The following is a 21,619-nucleotide window of genomic DNA, read 5'->3' on the forward strand; positions in this document are numbered from 1 at the left end:
TCTCACAGACTCAGAATTTCAATTAAAAAAAGGGTAAACTATCACAGGCTCTTCTTGTATCCACTGACGTAGTGAAGTGCATCAAAGCATTTCTGTAACGTCGATTACAGTTTATATGCATGTAAGCAAGCACATGAGTGAAGAATGTATGATTTAGTGTATACAGTGTATACACCAGTGTATATAGAATATTTAGGTATTCTAAATAGTTCATTCCAATATATTGAATTGATGATGCTGTGTATTATGTTTTACAGAATCTGAAGCACTGAATTTAGTGAAAATTCAGGCTGTAGTGGGGGAATTAGCATATATTTAAAATCTTACTATATGCCTAGAATTTGCAGGTGTTATAGTAAAAAAGAGTTGACATTGAAAACCTAGCATGTTCCAAGCACAACTTACAGAAGTTGATATTATTCCCAGTTTAAGAGAAAACTGAGGCACAGAGAGGCTAGGTAACTAACTTAAGGCTATACAAACAGTAAAGACCAGGCTCCAGAGCTTCCGACCTTCCCGCTCTGTAACGAAGGCTCACAATTATTTTTCAATGATGAAATAAGGTATGATGATGACAGACAGGAGGAATTGGGGGTACTGTTGCTTATTTCAACTCAGAATCACAAGGACTTTTTCTATTTGCATAGAAAATTAAATTTTGAATTTAATAGAAAAACTGGGACTCATTTACATAATTTCATTTTAACTTAAAACTTCTCAGAAAACTTTGTTAAAAAAAATAGGAATGCCACAAGGCAGGTAGGTAAAAACAATCTATGTGGAATCTGAAGGTATATTTGCACAATACCAAGATAACTAGAAAGTCTAAGGAAAATACCACTTAGTCTTACATTCCCAAATTAACTATGTATTCATACTTAAGAATATATTCTTTATTCTAATCTCATGATTTCAAAATGATTCAAGTTGAACTAGGTTAAGCTGCGTAAATCTAAAAAAAAGTCTGCCTAAAATGAAATACAGATCAGGTTGATGCAAACATAACTGCGGTTTCGGACTATGAATTTTAAATCATTGTGAGTAGGATCAAGTACATCTTTAATAATCAAAATAGGAATTACTGCAATCAACACATTTTTGCCAATGAGAAACAAGTTTTATTCCCATCGCGTAAGAATCTGTGCTTCAGGATTCGAAGAACTCCTGGAAGGCATTCTCTGCCCCCTGCTGGTTGTGGGATCATTTCCTCTGTAAAAAGCTGTTGAGATGCTTGGAGAAGTGACGGTTGGCTGGTGAGAGGTCGGGTCAATGTGGCAGATGAGGCAACACTTCACAGCCCAATTCATCCAATTTTTGAAGAATCATCCAACTTTTGAAGTGTCGGTTGTGCAGTGTGCAGTCAGGTGTTGGCATGCAGAACTGGGTCCTTTCTGGTGACCAGTGCTGGCCACAGGCATTGCAGTTTTTGGTGCATCTCTTCGAATTGTTGAGCATGTGTCTCAGATGTAATGGTTTTGATGGGATTCAGAAAGCTACAGTGAATCAGATGGGCAGCAGACCGCCACTGACCCTGACTGTTTTTTGGTTCAAGTTTAGCTTTGGGAAGTGCTTTGTGGCTTCTCGATCCAGCCACTGAGCTGGTTGTTGCCTTGTATAAATCCACTTTTTGTCACATGTCATAATCTGATCAAGAAATGGTTTGTTGTAGTTGTGTAGAATTAAGATGACACTTCAAAATGATGATTTTTTTGATTTGCAGTCAGCCGCAAGATAAGTGAGGTACCCACTTCCCAAGCTTTTTCACTTTTCCAATTTGCTTCAAATGCCAAATGACCATAGAGTGGTCCACGCTGAGTTCTTCGGCAACTTCTTGCGTAGTTGTAAGAGGATCAGCTTTGATGATCCTCTCAATTTGCTGCTGTGAACTTCCCACAGCCAAACACTGCACTCCTCATTGTCAAGGGTCTTGTTTCCTTTGCAAAACTTCTTGAATCACCAGTTCCTGGGCCAAGTGCATTGTTGATGTTGTGAGTTGTCTCTACTGTTTTATGACCCATTTTGAACTCAAATAAGAAAATTACTAGAACTTGCTTTTTGTCTAACATCATCATTTCCCTAATCTAAAATAAACAGCAAGTAATAAGTCATTAGCAAAAGAAATGTGCATTAAAATAATGTATAATATAACCACATTTAAGAATGTGCTCATTAATATCAAACAGCAAAGTTCAACAATGCAAAACCGCAGTTACTTTTGCACCAACCTAATACTTGATACTTCTAGCTTTCAGGGCTTTGAAAATAGTAATAAATTAAAAACCAGAACAAGTCTTTGATGGGGGAAAAAAAACAATTGAAAAGATTTTGCAATGAAACAATGTTTTCTGGACTGAGTAAAAACCAAATAATTTATTTTCTGAAAACTGATCTTTTTCTTTGTAATATACCATCTGTTGGATCATACCAATAGGGTCAAACAGAAAAAAATATTTAAAATTCTTTCAAGACATAAAGAAAATGAATAATTCACCCATCAAATACAAATATACTATTTTATTCTAAGGGAATATTTCTGTGGTTTCTGCAAGGTGAAAACCCGAAAGTGTTTAAAAAACAAAGAACAACAGATAATTTAATGTTTCTCTTGTTTGATATTTTTTCCTCCCCTGGGGGAAAAAGAACCAATTTTACATTATTTTAATAAAATTTAAAAAAGCAAATAACTGGACACACACATCAACAGCTATGCTTATGAGGAATGACCAATAATGAATCAATATTTTCTTTTACAAATTATTCCAGGATCTGGACAACTCTGTGGACTAACATGCAATTGACATCTTGATACAGTCATTTACCTGGATATTGGCTGTTCTCAATTAAAAGATACAGAATTTTTTCCTCTCTCTAGTGTTTTATAATAGTTTATCTACTATGCCATAAATTTGCATTTCTACAGAAGGGGAAACATTAGTGTTTATATAAACCATAAAATTTCTTAGTGGGGACTATTACACCTGATGTTTCTGGATAGTTTATTGGCAGACTTATCAGACAATCCAATTGTTTTTCCTCCATATCAAACAAGGTCTGGAAGTAAGTTTTCCAGTCAGAAATGACAAACACAGATGGAATTAGTCATACAGAACTGGGGCAGATTTACTTCTTTCACACAGTTCTTGGTAACAAAAACAAGATTTGTTACAGGACAGAACCATAAGTACACAATGTCAAAAGGCCTACTTTAAAATTTTCATTGTATTTAAATTTATTTATTAAAAAACAAAAAAACCACCTGCCACTCCCATCTAAAAAAATGGGACATATAGTAAAGTCTTTCAAGGTTAAAATTTCTAAGAGGCTTTTTAGACTTCTCTCATTTCTATTAAAGGATCAAATTAACCTCACCTAAGGAAATTCTGTGATTGGCCAATATTATAGAAGCTTTGATTCAAAATTTTGTGGGGAAGAAACAGAATGGAGAAGAAGGAAATGGATCCATTTGCCAAACACTCCTATGACTTGATCCTCATCAAACTACTAAAACAGCTAGAGTTTGGAATAATGCTATAAGAGGACCTTGTGGATCTTTGCAAGACTGTCAGTGTCTTTGTATACTAACCCCAGAATCCTATTTATTTATTTAAGTGTCTTAGGGTAACAAGGTCATCTTCCAATGCTTTACATAGGAAAATACTAGTTCTTCTTCTACCATAATTCTGATAGCTAAGTAACACTGTGTCTCTGTGGAATCACCCACAGGTTTGCCAGAGAAAGGAGAGACTCTTCTTTTTGAAATGACAAGGGCCTCCAGAAACTGGTGCAAAAAACAAAATAACAGAAATTATTTGGGAAACGGGAAGATAAAACAACAGGAGGAAAGCTGCCATTTGGGGATAAAATAAAAACAAAAGAACCCCCACTTCTGTGCGCCACAGCTCATGCTGTGAGACAGCAGCAATAAAGGCTGACACCCAGAGAAGTGGGCATTTTAGTGGGTTTTCTACAAACATTTCAAAACACCTGGGGTCTAACAAGTGCCACAGATTTTCTGTGTGCATAATTATTTTGTAAGTTTCAGCCCCTTTAACTTAATTTACCCACATCCAGACCCACAGCTGAGAAGGCTAGACCCAGAAAGTGAAGGGGACACAGTACTGTATGAACAGCAGTGAAGGCCTTTTCCCCTGATGTGAGGGACCCTATGGCAAAAGCACCAGAGGCTTCTATCCTTCACAGAATTGGCTTGGCAGTGAAAATCAAAATCAAGACCACTTCACTCTCTACCTTTAAAAAAAAAAAAAAGGCTGAGTATTTTTACTGGGTCTTCAAGTCTGGGCCCCACAGTCCTCATCTGATGCCACTCTTAGCTCTGTACTGATTTCTGCCCTGACTCTTACAGAGGGCTTGCCCAAGTAGCCTACTGCAGCCAAGGCTTCACTCCAAAGCTACCTCTCTAAGGTCTAAGGTTACTATGGTAGAATTTTATACAACAGTTTTCCTTAAAAATATTCCACAATTTGTTATTCCCAAACAAAATAAGATTATGCACCACTCAGAGAAATTGGTTAGTCATTCTGAAGATGTCTAAGAGCAATATCACTGCCGGAGAACAAGGTTTCTCAGCTCACATTCTTTCCTTCAGTTGCCATTTGTACATCCACACTGGTTCACGAGCTGTCTGTTCTCCATTACCTCATAATCAAGTCAAGAGGACTTGGGACTTATCATTTTCCAAAGCTGGATGCATTCACAGTTTGGTGCATACCAACACGTATGAAAATAGGAACCCTACTTCCACTTTAATCTGATAACTCAACATCAGAGTCTTCTGATTTGGCTTTGGCAAGTTCTTCGTGTACCTCCCTCACCATGAGAATACGTGTTAACATGGTGTCCAGGGTCCCAGGGTCTATGGGAAATGTGGAGTACCACATGGGGCTATTTGGAACACAGGAGCGCTCAGGCTGAAGGTAAAACACATCATTCCTCTGCTTCACACTTTCAGAGCTATCACAGGAAAGAAAAGAGAGAAAGAAAACTGGGATCAGAGAGTACAGCACACATGTAATTACTCTTTAAGTATAATGGCTCTCTATCTTTCGTACTATGACTAACATCGTAAACAATGTACCCACAGAGATAAACAAGTTTATAGACATTTATGCTCCAGGAGCAACCTGTAACTGCATATTTTTCCCCCACACTCAGGAATCACACTGGATTCGAAGTAAGTATAATGTTAATAGATGACAAAATGCAAATCCTTCACAAGTATTAGTACTTAAAACTTACCAGGAGCAAAAAAAAATTCAACTCACAAGTGACACTATGGCTGAGACTCATCCTCAGTGCCCAATACCCTGCAATGAATCCCCAGAATACTCCACACAGCTCTGCTGAAGAGCAAACCCAGTCACTGTGTTTCTTTGGGGAAAAAAATTGGCTTTAGTGTGGATCTTGCAACTTTTTAAAATCATAAAGTTTCTGTAAGAAAAAGACCACTCAAAAAATGTCAATTCTTTAAAAACTGTTTTCTCATTTATAGACGTAGCAGTACAGTCTTTCCCCTATTTTTCTATGTAAATAACAAATTCATAGCAGAATAAACAATGACAGTGATTCTTGCTTTTTAAGAGATTTTTGGGGGAAAATGCTCAAGATTAAGCAATTTGTTTCTTGGTTCAAATTCCAGGCAGATATGAAAGTGGGGAAAAAAATGAAACCGTAAGTAAATCTTTGTTTAAAGTCACAGACCAGCTACATTTCTGGGATTTGAGCATCTGAAATCTAAAATATAATAATTACTTTTTGAAGTGTGCTGTACAAAGTTCAGAGGAAAATCACTTACCATTTGGACAGATAAAACTCATAAAGTCGGACTGGGCATCTGAGGGGGTTATCAGTATTCTCTGCCATCTCCACACCCACTGGAACATCATCATCTTCATTTCGTTTCCTCTTGCCAATGGTTAGTTTATCTTGAGACAGAAAATTATAATCAAAGAATTAGAAAAGTCTTTCTTCAAGTCTTAAGACACCCACTTATATGGTTCCCTTTCCCTTCCTTTCACTTACTCGCGTGTTCAACAAGTATTTATTGAGGATCTATGGAAGCACTAGACTAGTGCTGGGTTAATCAAACAAAGTCCCTGTCCTGTAGAATTTATGTTTTTATCCTTACCCAAGTTGGGGCAGCATGACAAAAAGCATGATGCCTGAGAGTAAGTCTCAATTCTGAGCCTGACTTTGTTAGGCAATTTTATTAGGCGTAGGGTTCTTAATCCATAGCAAAATAAAGAGAAAAAAGGGTTCTGCATGTTCTTCTCCTATAGTAGAGATCAAAACAGAAGCTGGCACCTCTTTCTCTGAAAACAGTTCTCTTGTAGGACACCAGTGTCCATTGGGCGTTTGTTTAAGTCTCTTTCATTTGTTATAGTATTATGAGAAGTGAAATCTTTTGTCAGAAAAAGAATTCTCAGTAAAGCTGACCATTTGATAAGGAAAGAGCAATCCCTTTTTCACCAGCAGAGTTGTGCAGAGGCCAAGGGTTATCAGAAAGAAGCCAGGGTAAAGACATGGAAAGCAGGCTGTTTCCTTCCCACTTTCTCCATTCAAACTTCAAGAGAACATTAGGTGGATCTGGAAACCCGAAGGAAAAAAGGTTTTCTTCTTCTTTTCTCATATCTGCTTTTAACAACTGATCCAAAAATTTCCCCAGCTTCCCGTATTAGTTCTGAATTAGGCATATGTCATCCAGTTTTCCACTTAGAGACTATCTAAATAGAAAATATGCTAGCTGCTCATTCATAAAAGAAGCTAAATTTACTACCAATCTGGTCAAGCACCTAATCAGAAAACAGGGAAATGTTGTCCCATTGTCTCTACCTCCTTGAATTAATATAAATTTTTAAAGTTATCTATTTTTATTTATTTGGCAGAACCAGGTCTTAGTTGCAACATGTGGAATCTTTAGCTGTGGCACGTGAACTCTTTAGCCATGGCACGTGAGATCTAGTTCCCCAACCAGGGATCACATCTGCAACCCCTGCATTGGGAGCGTGGATTCTTAGGTACTGGGCCACAAGGGAAGTCGCTGAATTAATATCCATTAAGAGCATAAAGTGGGCTATATATAAACAAAACATACGAGGGTATGAATGCATGGTGGAAAAAGCAAGATAATCTTAGTATTTTCTAAAGTAAACGAGCAACTGAGAAAAAAGTAAATACAAGATGAACATCACAATTATTCTTTACAGATTCTAGTTTCAGTAATTTAAAATTCTTACATTCAAAATATATACTTCACTCTTATCTCAAGGAAATAACAGCTTGGTTTTGGGAATTTCAGAACTTGCAATTCTGTTCAAAATAATTTCTAGTTCTATAATAACAACATTAATTTTTAAATATTAATAACAAATTATTAACAGATTTTTTAGAATGCAAGATCATAAACCTTCTAATAAAACAGTCACTGCTGATATTTTTCTACTGTGTATGACGGCAGTATACTCTAGGACAGGTTTAAGTTCCCTCAGAATTTTACAGCGTTAACATATTATTGACTAGAGACGTATCAACACATTTTTAGAGAGTGATACAATTAACATCACCAGGTGAAGCTGTTAAGAGTTTAAAACTGACCAAGGATTCATTATGTAACTTAGGATTGTTATCATTCACGTTTTGCTCCATTAGGTTTTTGTACCAGCCTTGTGTATATTAACATAACATTTTCAAAACTGACACATTGAAAATTTTTGAGTAAAGAAGAATTTTTTGGTGAATTTTATACAGGTACTTTCTCTGATTTTCCAAGTGACATATATACTAGTGTCTTGGAAGATGATAGTTCTTCAAAATATAGTTCTGATTCAAACAATGCGAATATTAGGAAAAAAATAAGACAAAAGGCCGTAGTGATTGATTCTGATACATACAGGGAAACTCATGGTGCTAGAGAATGTACCTCTGCTTCTACAGAAGAGAGGACTAAAGACAACATTTCAAGAAAATTAGAAGACTTCACAGGTGTGTCAAGTGTAACTACTGAATCAAGAACCCACAAAGCGTTAGTGAAATAACAGAATTAATACCTGGCTGGTCAAAATAAAAACCACCAGCCACAGGTGTTAGTTTCTACAAAAATCCTGTGGTCAATAATGAGTTAACTAAAACGGAGTACTCTGGTCAAAAACCCCGAAACTTTTAGAAACACTAGATTTAAAAGTTATGCAAGTTCCTTTTAACTAGTAATTGACCCATCTGTTGCCTCTAAATCAATGATCCCCAATCTTGGCTGTATATTTCAGTTTCTTGCAAAGTTTTAAACTGAAGATTATCTGGGTTACATCCCTAATGAATTAAATTAGAATGTCTAATTTAAATGACAATAAAAGAGGACTTTTAAGTGATTAATACTCTGTACTGAAGCGGGCATGAGTTTGAATCCTGGTCAGGGAACTAAGATCCCACAAGCCATGCAACATGGCAACCACTCCCCTCCACCAAAATAGCCCACCAATAAAAGCATACTGAAGCAACTGATTCTTCTAATTTTAAGTCAAGCCTTTAATATGACCCTAACAATAGAGAAAGCATTTAAATGTTAAACTAAAGCTATACTCTTCCATGTCTAGAATTTGCAATTCCTCTTCTCTAATAAGTGTCTATCTGAATACTAATAAGATTTCAAATAGAAATCTTACAAGGAGGGGACAAGATGCAAGAGTAGGAAGATCCTGGGCTCATCTCTTTCCATGAACACACCAAAACTACAACTATACACAGAGCAGCTATCCTTGAGAAAGACCTGAAGACCAGCACAAAAGATTTTCCTCAACTAAAGATAAAAAGAAAATCACCATTAAGATGGGTAAGAGAGGCAGAAATGGTATCTGGCCAGGACCCACAGGCAGAGAGGACATCACAGCTGCAGAGGTCCTCCTGAGGAGCAAAGTGTCCAAACTCCGCATCGAGCTCCCCAGCCGAGGGGGAATCAGCACCAGAGAGATAAGCCAACAAACCCCCATAACACCTGGATTTGAAAACCAGTGGGACTTACATCCAGAGGTCTGTAGGAAACTAAAACTTAAAAAGCACATGCAAAAACTCTCTTGCCCCAAGTCCCAGAGGCAGCAGTTTGAAGAGGACCTGGGTCATATGTGAAGGAGAGTCACTGACTGATTTTAGGGTGTGTGCAGCAGAGCCAGGGACTTTTATAATTTTCTCTGGTTCTGTAGCCACTGAGGAACTACGCCTACTTGGTCCAGGGCCGGTGGGTGCCAGTTTGACTCTCCCCATCTCATCCCAGGCTCACCTGTAGATCCATCCAAGCTGACGCCCCTCCAAAGCTATACTACTACACCTAGCAAATGGCTCTGGCCAGCACTAGAGCCCCTCCAAAGCAGCTCCACCCTAGGAGATGGCCTTGCAAACCATACTGCCTTCAACGGTCACAACTCACCATTATAGCCAGCTTTGTCAGGGTCCAGTCCTGCACACCAGTAAACCTACAGCCATCATGGCCTAACCACAGAGAAGGGTGCATGCAGCCCTTTTACATAAAGTCACCCTTTAAAGGCTGGCAGATGTGGTTGATCTATCTAGTACATAGAAACAAACGCAGAGAGCTAGGAATATTGAAGAGACAAAGGAATTTTTCCAAATAAAATAGGCAAAAACTAAGGATTCCCAAAGAAGGCAGGAAAGAAACAAAATCTATTTGAAGAAAAAACTGGCTGAAAACTTCACTAACTTGGAAAAGTATAAAGTCATCCAATTCCAGGAAATGGAGAGTCCCAAACAAGATGAATGCAAAGAAACCTACACTGAGGCACATTATAACTAAAATGTCAAAAGTTAAAGATAGAGAATATTTAAAGCAGCAAGGAGAAGAAAGGGGTGACAGAGGACGAGATGGCTGGATGGCATCACTGACTCAATGGACGTGAGTTCGAGCAAGCTCTGGGAGATGGTGAAGGACACGGAAGCCTGGTGTGCTGCAGTCCACAGGGTTGCAAAGAGTCAGACATGACTGAGCAAAAGAGAGAAATAACTAGTTACATACAGAGGAGCCCCCACAAGACCATCAGCTGACTTTTCAGCAGAAACTTTAAAGCCAGAAGGCAGTGGCATGAGGTATTCAAAATGGTTAAAGGAAAAAATTTACAACTGAGAATACTCTGTCAAGATTATCATTCAGAACTAAAGGTGAAATAAAGTTTCCCAAACAAGCAGAAGTTAAAGAGTTTATCATTACAAAACTGACCCTACAACAAATGTTCAAGGGACTTCTTTGAACATAAAAAGAAGGCCATTACTTGAAATATGAAAATTATGGAAGGAAAAAACTCAATGTAAAGGCAAGCACATACTAAAGGTAGTGACTCAACCATCTATGCAGCTAGTATGAAGATTATAAAAGTAGTAAGATCAAATAATCTATAACTATTAAAGAAAATACAACATTAAAAAAATAAAATTTGTCAAAACATAAAAGATGGGGTGGGGCGGTGAGAGTAAAAATGTAGTGCTTTTAGAACACACACAAACTTAAGCAACCATCAACTGAAAATAGACTGCTATATACATAAGTTGTTATATAAGAGCCTCATGATAACCACTAACCAAAACCAAATAACAGATACACACACGAAAAAGAAAAAAGAATACAAACAAAACTAAAAAGTAATCAAACTGCAAGGGAAGAGAGCAAGAAGAAAAGAAACAGATGTGAACAATACAATCATAAAAATTTTTTAAATGGTAATAAATACATTTTTGTTGTTCAGTCATTAAGTTGTGTTGGACTCTGTGACCCTGTGGACTGCAGCATGCCAGGCTTCCCTGTCCTGTACATAGCAATAACTACTTTACATGTAAATCAACTAAATGCTGCAATCTAAAGACACAGGGTGCCTGAATGGATACCAAAATAAGATCCATATATATGCTGCATATCAGAGACTCACTTCAGACCTAAAGACACACAGACTGAAAGCAAGGGAAAAGAAAAAGATATCCCATGGAAACGGAAACAGAAAGCTGGGGTAGCAGTACTTTACATTAGACTAAAGAGACTTTAAAACAAAGATGGAAGAAGGACACTACATAACGATAAAGGCAACGTTTCAACAATTATACAAAACATTTGTATGTATGTATGCATCCTACACAGGAGTACCTAAATACAATAATAAGCAAATATTAACAGACACAAAAGGAGGTAGTGACAATAATACCACAACAGCAGGGGGACTCTAACGTCCTATTTATATCAATGGACACATCAATAAGGAAACACTGGCCTTAAAGGACACATCTGACCAGATGAACTTAATAAACAGTATGTTCCATCCCCAAACAAAATAATATTCAAGTACACATGGAACATTCTCCAGATACATCACATCAGACCACAGAACAAATCTCAATAAGTTTGTTGTATTCAGTTGCCAAGTCATGTCTGACTCTATGACCTTATGGACTGCAGCAAACCAGGCTTCCCTGTCCTTCACTATCTCCCGGAGTTTGCTCAAACTCATGTCCTCTGAGTCAGTGATGCCATCCAACCATCTCATCCTCTGTCACCCCAAAGCTGAAATCATACTAAGCATCTTTCCCAACCATAATGCTATCACACTGGACAGCAACTAAAAGGAAAACACTGGAAAAAACAAATATGTGGAGTCCAAACAACATGCTAGTGAACAATCAACGGATCACTGAAGAAATCAACGAGGAAATTAAAAAAAAAACACGTACTTTGAGACAAAAATCTATCAGCTGCAGCAAAAACAGTTCTAAGAGGGACGTTTATAGTGATATAGGTCTACCATAGGAAACAAAAAACTCAAATAATCTAACTTTATACCTAAAGGAACTAGAAAAAGAACAGCCGAAAACCAGTTAGTAAAGGAAGTAATAATAAAGATCAAAAGTGAAAATACATAAAATAGAAACAAAAAAATAGAAGAGAACCTGTTCTTTGAAAAGATGAATAAAACTAACCAGATTCATCAAAAACAAAAAGAGAGGGCTCAAATAAATAAAATGAAAATTCAAACAGAAGTTACAATTGACACCACAGAAACACAATGGATCACAAGAGATTACCGTGAACAGTTCTATGCCAACAAATTAGACAACCTAGGGGAAAAAATGGATAAATTCTTAGAAACATACTATCTGACTAAATCAGACAAGAAATAGAAAACATGAACAGACCAATCACCAATAATAAAACTGAATCAATAATCATAAAACTCTCAAAAAACAAAACCTGGAGCCAGATGGCTTCACAGATGAGTTTACCAAACATTTAGGTAAGAGTTAATACCTATCCTTCTCAAACTATTCCAAAACAGGAGAGGAAGTAACTCTTGCAAACTCATTCTACATGGCCAGCAGAACCCTGATACCAAAACCAAAGACATCAGAAAAAGAAATAAAATGACACACCAATATCATTGATCCTCAACAAGATATGAGCAAACTGAATTCAACCATACATTAAAAGGATCATATGCCATGAACAAATGGGATTTATCCCAGGGATACAAGAATGATTCAATATTCACAAATCAACATAATACACCACATTAAGAAAATGAAGGATAAAAAGCATAAGGTAATCTCAGCAGATGCAGAAAAAGCTTTTGAAAAAAATTCAACATCCATTTCTGATAAAAACTCAACAAAGCAGCTACAGACGGAAGATACCCACACAATAAATGTGATATATGATAAACTCACAACTAACATTATACCCAATGGTGAAAAGCTGAATAAATTTTCTCTAAGTTGGAGAATAAGACAAGATGGTCACTCCTGACCGTTTTATTCAACATAGTATTGGATGAAATCCTAGCCATGGCAATCCTACAAAGACCGAGGCAATCTACAAAGTCCTAAGCAATCAAACAAGAAAAGGAAATTTTTAAAAATCAACAACTTTGCTGGCGGTCCAGTGGCTAAGATTCCATGCTCCCAATGCAGGGGACCCAGGTTCAATCTTTTGTCAGGGAATTAGATGCCACATTTGCAACAATTAAAGATTCTGTATGCCACAATGAAGATCGAAGATGCCAGGTGTCACAACTAAGACCTGGAGGAGCCAAATAAATAAAATAAAGAAATATTTTTAAAATAATACTAAAAGACACATCACAGGTTACAAAAAATATTTTTAAAAATTCAAACTGGAAAAGAAGTAAAACCATCACTACCTGCAGATATACTATATATAGAAAATTCTAAAGACACTACCAAAAAATTGTAATAAATCAATTCTAGTAAATACATTTTACAGGATACAAAACATGTAGAAATATTTCAGATTTCTATACACTCATAACAATCTATCAGAAACAGAAATTAAGAAAACAATCCCATTTACAACTACATCGAAAATAATAAAATACCTAGGAAGAAATTTAACCAAAGAGGTGAAAGACCTGTACTCTAAAAACTATAAAAAGATACAAATAAATTGGAAGATACACCATGCTCATAGACTGAAAGAACAGTGTTAAAATGTCTATTCCAAAATAACTGACAGATTCAATGCAATCCCTAACAAAATACTGGTTTTTCAAAAGGCAGAGGAACCAGCGATCAAATTGCCAACATCTGCTCAATCATCAAAAACGGAAGACAGTTCCAGAAAAACGTCTATTTCTGCTTTACTGAATATGCCAAAGCCTTTGACTGTGTGGATCACAATAAACTGTGGAAAATTCTGAAAGAGACGGAAATACCAGACCACTTGACCTGCCTCTTGAGAAACTTGTATGCAGGTCAGGAAGCAACAGTTAGAACTGGACATGGAACAGACTGGTTCCAAATAGGAAAAGGAGTACGTCAAGGCTGTATATTATCACCCTGCTTATTTAACTTATATGCAGAGTACATCATGAGAAACGCTGGGCTGGAAGAAGCACAAGCTGGAACCAAGATTTCCGGGAGAAATACCAATAACCTCAGATATGCAGATGACACCACCCTTATGGCAGAAAGTGAAGAGGAACTAAAAAGCCTCTTGATGAAAGTCAAAGAAGAGAGTGAAAAAGTTGGCTTAAAGCTCAACATTCAAAAAACGAAGATCATGGCATCTGGTCCCATCACTTCATGGGAAATAGATGGGGCAACAGTGAAAACAGTATCAGACTTTATTTTTTGGGGCTCCAAAATCACTGCAGATGGTGACTGCAGCCATGAAATTAAAAGACACTTACTCCTTGGAAGGAAAGTTATGACCAACCTAGATAGCATATTGAAAAGCAGAGACACTACTTTGCCAACAAAGGTCCGTCTAGTCAAGGCTATGGTTTTTCCAGTGGTTATGTATGGACGTGAGGGTTGGACTGTGAAGAAAGCTGAGTACCGAAGAATTGATGCTTTTGAACTGTGGTGTTGGAGAAGACTCTTGAGAGTCCCTTGGACTGCATGGAGATCCAACCAGTCCATTTTAAAGGAGATCAGTCCTGGGTGTTCTTTGGAAGGACTGATGCTAAAGCTGAAACTCCAATACTTTGGCCACCTCACGCGCAGAGTTGACTCACTGGAAAAAGACACTGATGCTGGGAGGGATTTGGGGGCAGGAGGAGAAGGGGACAACAAAGGATGAGATGGCTGAATGGCATCACCGACTCGATGGACATGAGTTTGAGTGAACCCCAGGAGTTGGTGATGGACAGGGAGGCCTGGCGTGTTGCAATTCATGGGGTTGCAAAGAGTCGGACATGACTGAGTGACTGAACTGAACAAAATACCATTTGCATTTTTCACAAAGATAGAGCAAGTAATTCTAAAATTTATATGAACTCACAAAATACCACAAATGGCCAAAGGTATCTTGAATAAGTACAAAGCTGGAGGTTCACACTTCCTGACTTCAAACTACCATTGTTTCTTAAAAACACAAGTTTGAACTATATGGATCTACTCATACATGGATTTTTTTCAATAAATACACACAATACATGGCTTTTGAATCTGCAGACATGAAATGGTAAATGAGGAGGGCTGACTGTAAAGTTATATGCAGATTTTCAACTTGCTGGCTTAAGCTTCAACTGTATACCCAAAGCCACAATGATCATAACAGTATGGTAGTGGTGTGAAGACAGAGACACAAATCAGTGGGACAGAACAGATAGACCAGACATAAACCAATCCTTTGACGATCAATGTATGACAAAGAGAGCAAGAACACACAATGGGCAAAGACAGACTCTAAAGCAAACGGATTGGGAAAACCAGACAGCTACGTGGAAAAGAATGGAAGTGCACCACTTTTTCACACCATGTTCAAAATTAAACTCAAAATGGATTAAAGACTTACATGTAAGACCTGAAACCATAAGACTCCTAGAGGAAAACACCAGCAGGAAACTCTGACATTGGTGTTAATAATATTTTTTTGGCGCTGTCTCATCAGATGAAGACAACAAAGCAAAAATAAACAACTGGGGCCAAATCAAACTTAAAAGATTCTGCATGGCAAAGGAAATGCCACAAAATGAAAAGGCAGCTTACTGAATGGGTAAGGATATTTGCAAAGTATACATCTGGAAAGGGGTTAACACACAAATCATACAAAAACTCAGAAAACTCAATATAAAAAATGCAATTAAAAAATGGGCAGAGGATCTAAATAGACATTTTTCCAAAAGGGACATACAAGCTGCCAACAGACAAATGGAAAGATGCTCCACATGACTAGTCATCAGGAAAATGCAAGTCAAAACCCACAACAAGATATCATCTCATATCTACCAGAACGACTATCATGAAAGGGACAAGGGAGCCCTGCGCACTGCTGGTCAGAGTGTGCACTGGTGCAGCCCCTGTGGAAAACAGCACACAGCGTCCTCAAAAACCGAAAACAGAGCTACCATATGGTCCAGCAATTCTGCTTCTGGGTATTTTTTACCCAAAGGAAACAAAAACACTAATTCAAAAAGATATAAATGCACCCCTATGTCCAATACAGCATTACTGACAATAGCCAAAATATGGATGTGTCCATCAATAGAAGGATTAATTCATTCAGCTATAAAAAAGAATATAATCTTGCCATTTGTTAAAAGACAGAGTGTGCTATGCTAAGTGAAAAAAGTCAGTGAGAAAAAGAAAAATACCATATGATTTTATCTGTATGTATAATCTAAAAAAATTAACTAACAGACAAAACAGAAATAGACTCACAGCTACAGAGAACAAACTGGTGGATGCCAAAGGCAAGAGGGGTGGGGGTAATTAGGTGAAGGGTATTAAGAGGTATGAGATTCCAGTTATAAAATAAATAAGTCATGAGGAGGTAATATGCAGCATACAGAATACAGCCAATACTACTGTAATAACTTTGTATGGTGACAGATGGTTACTAGACTTATAGTGGTGATCATTTCATAACGTATTTAAATGTCAAGTCATTATGTTACACACCTGAAACGAACATAATATTGTACATCAACTATATTTCAATTAAAAAAGAAAGAAATCTTGAAAACTCTGCCACACCTGGTTCCGACTCTTGTTTCTGTGAAGGTGGGAAGAACCTCAGATATGTCATCTTGGTGCTGTACTTCAGCGTCCTCGTCCGCCTCATCACATGGGCAAAAGAAAGCTGCAAGTGCTCAGTAACATTCCGTAGTTGAAAGTATTTGGTATTGAAGAAAAGGAGGGTGTTCAAGAGGACGATTGGTGAATAAGCGCCCAGCTGTTTGCACTCCCACAAATGCTCTTCTTCAATGCGAGAGAACATGTAACCTGAACAGAACAGGGGAAAAGAAACAGCACTAAGCTCCTGCTAAAAGGGACTACGTAATTTCTTTAATTCTCAGACAGGAGGATACTAAGGAGAACACTGCTCCTCTTTGTCCCTCTTCCTCATACATAAAAATAGAAAAAGCACTGCAAAGAAAAGGGCAGATGATTCCAGTGAAACAAACATAGTGAGCACTCCCCTAAAACAGTTTTAATCTATTGTTATTTTAGACCAGGGCATGGTAAATTTTTCCTGTGAAGAGCCAGATGATAAGTATATTAAGCATTGTGGGCCATAAGGGCTCTGAACAACTTTGTTGTTGTGAAAGATAAGGAAGTATAGACAATACAGAAACAAATAGGTATGGCTATTTATAAATTTTATTTATAGAAACAAATTTGATTCTCATGCAATTTTCCCATGTCACAAAATATAATTTAATTTCCCCCAACTATTTAGAAATGTAAAAAAATATTTTTAGCTGATAAACTATATAGAAACAGGCAAGAGGCCAGATCCAACCATGAGGTGCAGTTAGCAGACTCTTGTTTGAGATCATTATGCTTACTGTTAACTGCTTCAGTTTTATTTGGCTAACAACATTAGAAAGCAGCTCCTATTTAAAACTTATATTAAGAGAAATTACTTCACAATAGTTTATCTGTATTTTTCCTGAAAAGCACAGGTCAGAAGAATTAAAATTAGTATACTTTTAAACACAGCTTCCTCATGATATCCGTTAAACTCAGGTCTTTCCTAATGTTCTCTCCCCAATCCTCTTTGTTACCACCTCTCATTCTATTCTTGGGAGACTGCCCACGAATACATTATTTGTTACTTCCAAATACAGGTTCTTAGCTCCTCCTTTAAAAGCTAAATGCATCATGCCACTGTATTCCTTTTAATGCTTCATAGGTTCTCTGTAGCCCAAAAGAAGGGGACCACATTTCTGGGCATTACATTCAACCTCTCCATTCACAGGCAAGGAGCATGAGAGCAGGAGTGAATTAGGGGCTTGTCCAAAGACATATGGTCATAGACAATTCAAGGATGAAGACTTAACTCTCTTAACAAGTTCAGGGTACTTTTTTCAAAATACTGAAGAAGATCTACTGCTAACAGAGTCTAAAAGTAGTATATGTGGCAGCTACTGGTATAGTGTACAACTTTACCAATACTACCATATCAAAAATGGTTTCTAAAAAGTAAATGTAGCCTTTAGTTATTTTTTTATATTGAGTAGTCATTATCTCTTCATGTGCTATATGCAAGATATAGTTTTATTAAGTAACTGATAATAAACCAAAGATTTTCTCCTCAAAAGTCCAAATATAAGTCAAGACAAATATAAAAGGAACAATTTACAAAAGATAAGCATAAAAATTAAGCAATTTAAGAAGGCATATCATGAAAAGAATCAAAATATAATCATCCTACCATTAGGAAGTATTGTAGGTTCCCATATTTTCAAGAGTTTGGTAAGTTCAATCATAAATCTGGAATAGGGCTCAGTAAAAATGTTATCTATTCTACCATTTTCAAACAGGTACTACAAGAGAAAAAATGGAAACATATATGTTGATACAAAGAAAACATAAAATGTAAAAAATATATGTTTAGGAATATAGTTTACCCTTAGTTTCTGTCCTTACAATACTGAGAAATATTTTAAGGATACAGTCAAAACAGAAGAATTTAAGCTAAAGATCCTTTGCACATGAATTAACATTATCTTGACCACTGAGCTTGTAAGGTAAAGTTTTACATTTCCTTTTAAAAACAATTATTTAAAATAATAATAATAAATCAGTACCTTTCAGTCACTTAATAAAACTGATATACTAAACACTGTTCTTAATTCATATTTCTCAAATCATTTTTTAATTCTCAGCATCTGAGATGTACTCTTAGAAGTTTGTTTGCTTTTGAATCTAGTTATAAGATCATTTCCTGAAAATAATACAGTTAGCTAGTGTCAGGTGACCCGAGGGTACTGAAACTGTAAAACTATTTATTTGGAGGCTTCTAACCACAGCTCTCAACTCTCTGCCCCACAAGCCAGCCTTCACAAAGTTCAAGTCTAATTATAGGACATAAAATTATGCTAATTATAACCATCAAGAATCATTTCAGAGAGGAAACAAGCAATAGCTTGAGTAAATTACTATTAACTATTTTGAGGGTGCAGGTGAGGTCAGATGAAATCACTCAGAGAAATAAAATCAGTAGAATATGAGAAGAACACAAAGTAGCATAATTATAACCTAAAAATCTTGGTGTCTTAAAGATCTAGTATTTTAAACATTTATCTATGGCTATGTTGGTTTCTTGCTTTCTTGATCTATGTATGACTTGCTGTAAATTTTTATTTCCACTTAAGTATTATTCTGGCTAATAAAGATTATATACCATTTGAATGTACACTTTTACAGGTCTCTTTAAAGGCAATTTATGATCATATTGCCAGATTACAGTTTTGTTGTTGAAAAGTATTCATTTCCTTTTTATTTTAATAAAGTTATTTTTACAACTTAAAAATATTATATCTCATTATGAAAAGAGTTTAAAATATAGAAAAGGTGGAAGAAAAGTACGTTCAGACTTATTACTCAAAAGCAACTACTATCAACAATCAACTATCAATCTTTAAAAAATTTTTCTTTATGAATATATAGAGTTGAGTTTTCATACAGTAACTCAAATATAAGTACATATAAAATACATGGGTTAAAAAAAAAAATCACTGGACTTCGCTGGTGGTCCAGTGGCTAAGATTCCATGGTCCTAATGCATGGGGCTCGGGTTCAATCTCTGGTCAGGGAATTATTTAGATCCTACATGCTGCAACTAAGAGTTCCCATGCCTCAACTAAGACTGAGAGCAACCAAATAAATATATCAATAAAATAAAAAGAAATATTAAAAAAAAATCACTTCTCCCTTAGATCAGGAACGAGATAAAAATGCCACTTCTATTCAACACTGGATAGGAAATCCTAGCCAGAGTAACCAGACAAGAAAAAGAAATAAAAAGCATTGAAATAGAAGAGGAAGAAGTAAAACTATCTCTATTTGCAGTGACACGAACCTATATATAGAAAATTCTAGAGTCCACAAAAAAATAATTAGAGCTAATAAATTAACTCAATAAAGCTGCAGAATACAAGCAACATAAAATCAGTTGCAATCAACAATCCAAAGAGAATATTAAGAAAATTCCATTTACAACAGTATCAGAAATAAAATACTTGAGAAGAATAAATTTAACCAAGGAGATACACATTTACACACTTAAAACTATATAGAACTTCTGAAATTAAAGACCTAAGAAAAACATCTTGTATTTATGGATCTAGAGACAGTATTATTACACTAGAGACAGTATTATTACAATACCAATACTCCCCAAAGTAAACTACAGATTCAATGCAATCCTATCAAAATCCCAAAGGTTCAGATTTTCTTTTTTGAAGAAATGGAAAAGTCAATCCTAAAACTATTATGAAATTGTAAGGAATATAGTCAAAAGAATCTTGAGGAATCACATTTCCCAATTTCAAAATTTGCTACAAAGCTACAGTAATCAAAACAGTGTGTATTGCCACAAGAATACTCATATGACCAAAAAGTATTAAAAACTGAGAGTGTAAAATAAGCACATACACATTTAGTCAAATGATTTTTGGCAAGGATGTCAAGATCAATGAATGAAGAGCAGACTCTTCAACAAATGATGCCAGGAGAACTGGATATCCACATATCCAGTTATCCCTAATTCAATATATCCCTGTGTTAATCACTTAGTTGTGTCTGACCCTTTGTGACCCCATGGACTGTAGCCTGCCAGGCTCCTCTGTCATGGAATTTCCCAGGTAAGAATACTGGAACGGATTGCCATTTTCTTCTCCAGGGTATCTTCCCGACTCAGGGATTGAACCCAGATCTCCTGCACTGCAGGCAGATTCTTTACCATCTGAGCCACCAGGGAAGTCCTGGTGGCTCACCTGATAGAATAATCATTCAAAACAGAGGATCTAAACACCGGTCCACTGACTTAAACATAAGAGCTAAGACCATAAAACTTTTAGAAGAAAACACAAGCAAATCTTAATGAACTTGAACTTCCCAATGGATTCTTTAGATATATCACCAAAAGAACAAGCCACAACAGAAAAAATGAACTGAACTTTATCAAAATTAAAAATGAAAGTACAAGAAAGTATATGAAACTGAAAAGAAAACCCAGAGAACTGGAAAAAAAATATTTGAACCACAAATCTAATAGAAGTTTACTATCCAGACTATAAAAAGAGATTCTACAACTCAATAACAAGCAAACTACTCAGTTTTAAAACAGGCAAAAGATTTGGACATTTTCCCTGAAGAGACTATACAAATGGCTTCGTACATGAAAAAATGCTCAGTGTCATTAGTCATTAGGGAAAAGCAAATCAAAATCACAACAGGATACCACCTCACACCCATCAGATGGCTATTTTTTTCTTAAGGATATTAACAAGGGTTTACAAGTATATGGAGATAATGTAATACTCAGAAGTTGCTGCTGGGGATGTAAAATGGTGCAGTCATCTTGGAAAATGGTTTGGTGGTTCCTCAACAAGCTAAAGAGTTACCATTTGACTCTAGAATTCCACTCCTAGGCATATAGTACCCAAAAGACATCAAAATGGGTGTTCAAACAAAAACATATATGAATGCTCATAGCAGCACTCACTATTCAGAGCAGCCAAAAGATAGACAGCACTCAAATGTCTATCAACACTTTTCCAACAACAGAATAATTCAACCATAAACGGGAACAAAGTACTGATTCATATTACAAAATGGATGATCTTTGAAAACATCGTGTTAAGTGAAA

At 36.4% G+C, this 21,619-nt stretch overlaps 1 protein-coding gene across 5 annotated transcripts in view; it reads right to left on the reverse strand.

Annotated features, from left to right (window-relative positions):
- Positions 1-2,979: 2,979 nt before the first annotated feature.
- The window catches only part of ZMYM4 (zinc finger, MYM-type 4), a 163,543-nt gene continuing 144,903 nt past the window's right edge, over positions 2,980-21,619 (reverse strand). For all 5 annotated transcript variants that reach the window (XM_010841194.1, XM_010841191.1, XM_010841192.1 and 2 more), the window contains 4 exons: positions 18,179-18,290; positions 16,495-16,743; positions 5,813-5,942; positions 2,980-4,971 (listed from right to left, as the gene is read on the reverse strand). In XM_010841194.1, coding sequence (XP_010839496.1) covers positions 4,764-4,971; positions 5,813-5,942; positions 16,495-16,743; positions 18,179-18,290 — 699 coding nt within the window. In that variant the 3' untranslated portion in view covers positions 2,980-4,763. The remainder of the gene's footprint in view (positions 4,972-5,812; positions 5,943-16,494; positions 16,744-18,178; positions 18,291-21,619) is intronic.

This window comes from Bison bison, unplaced genomic scaffold, assembly GCF_000754665.1.
Source record: "Bison bison bison isolate TAMUID 2011002044 unplaced genomic scaffold, Bison_UMD1.0 scf7180017864158, whole genome shotgun sequence".
Lineage (NCBI taxonomy): Eukaryota > Metazoa > Chordata > Mammalia > Artiodactyla > Bovidae > Bison > Bison bison.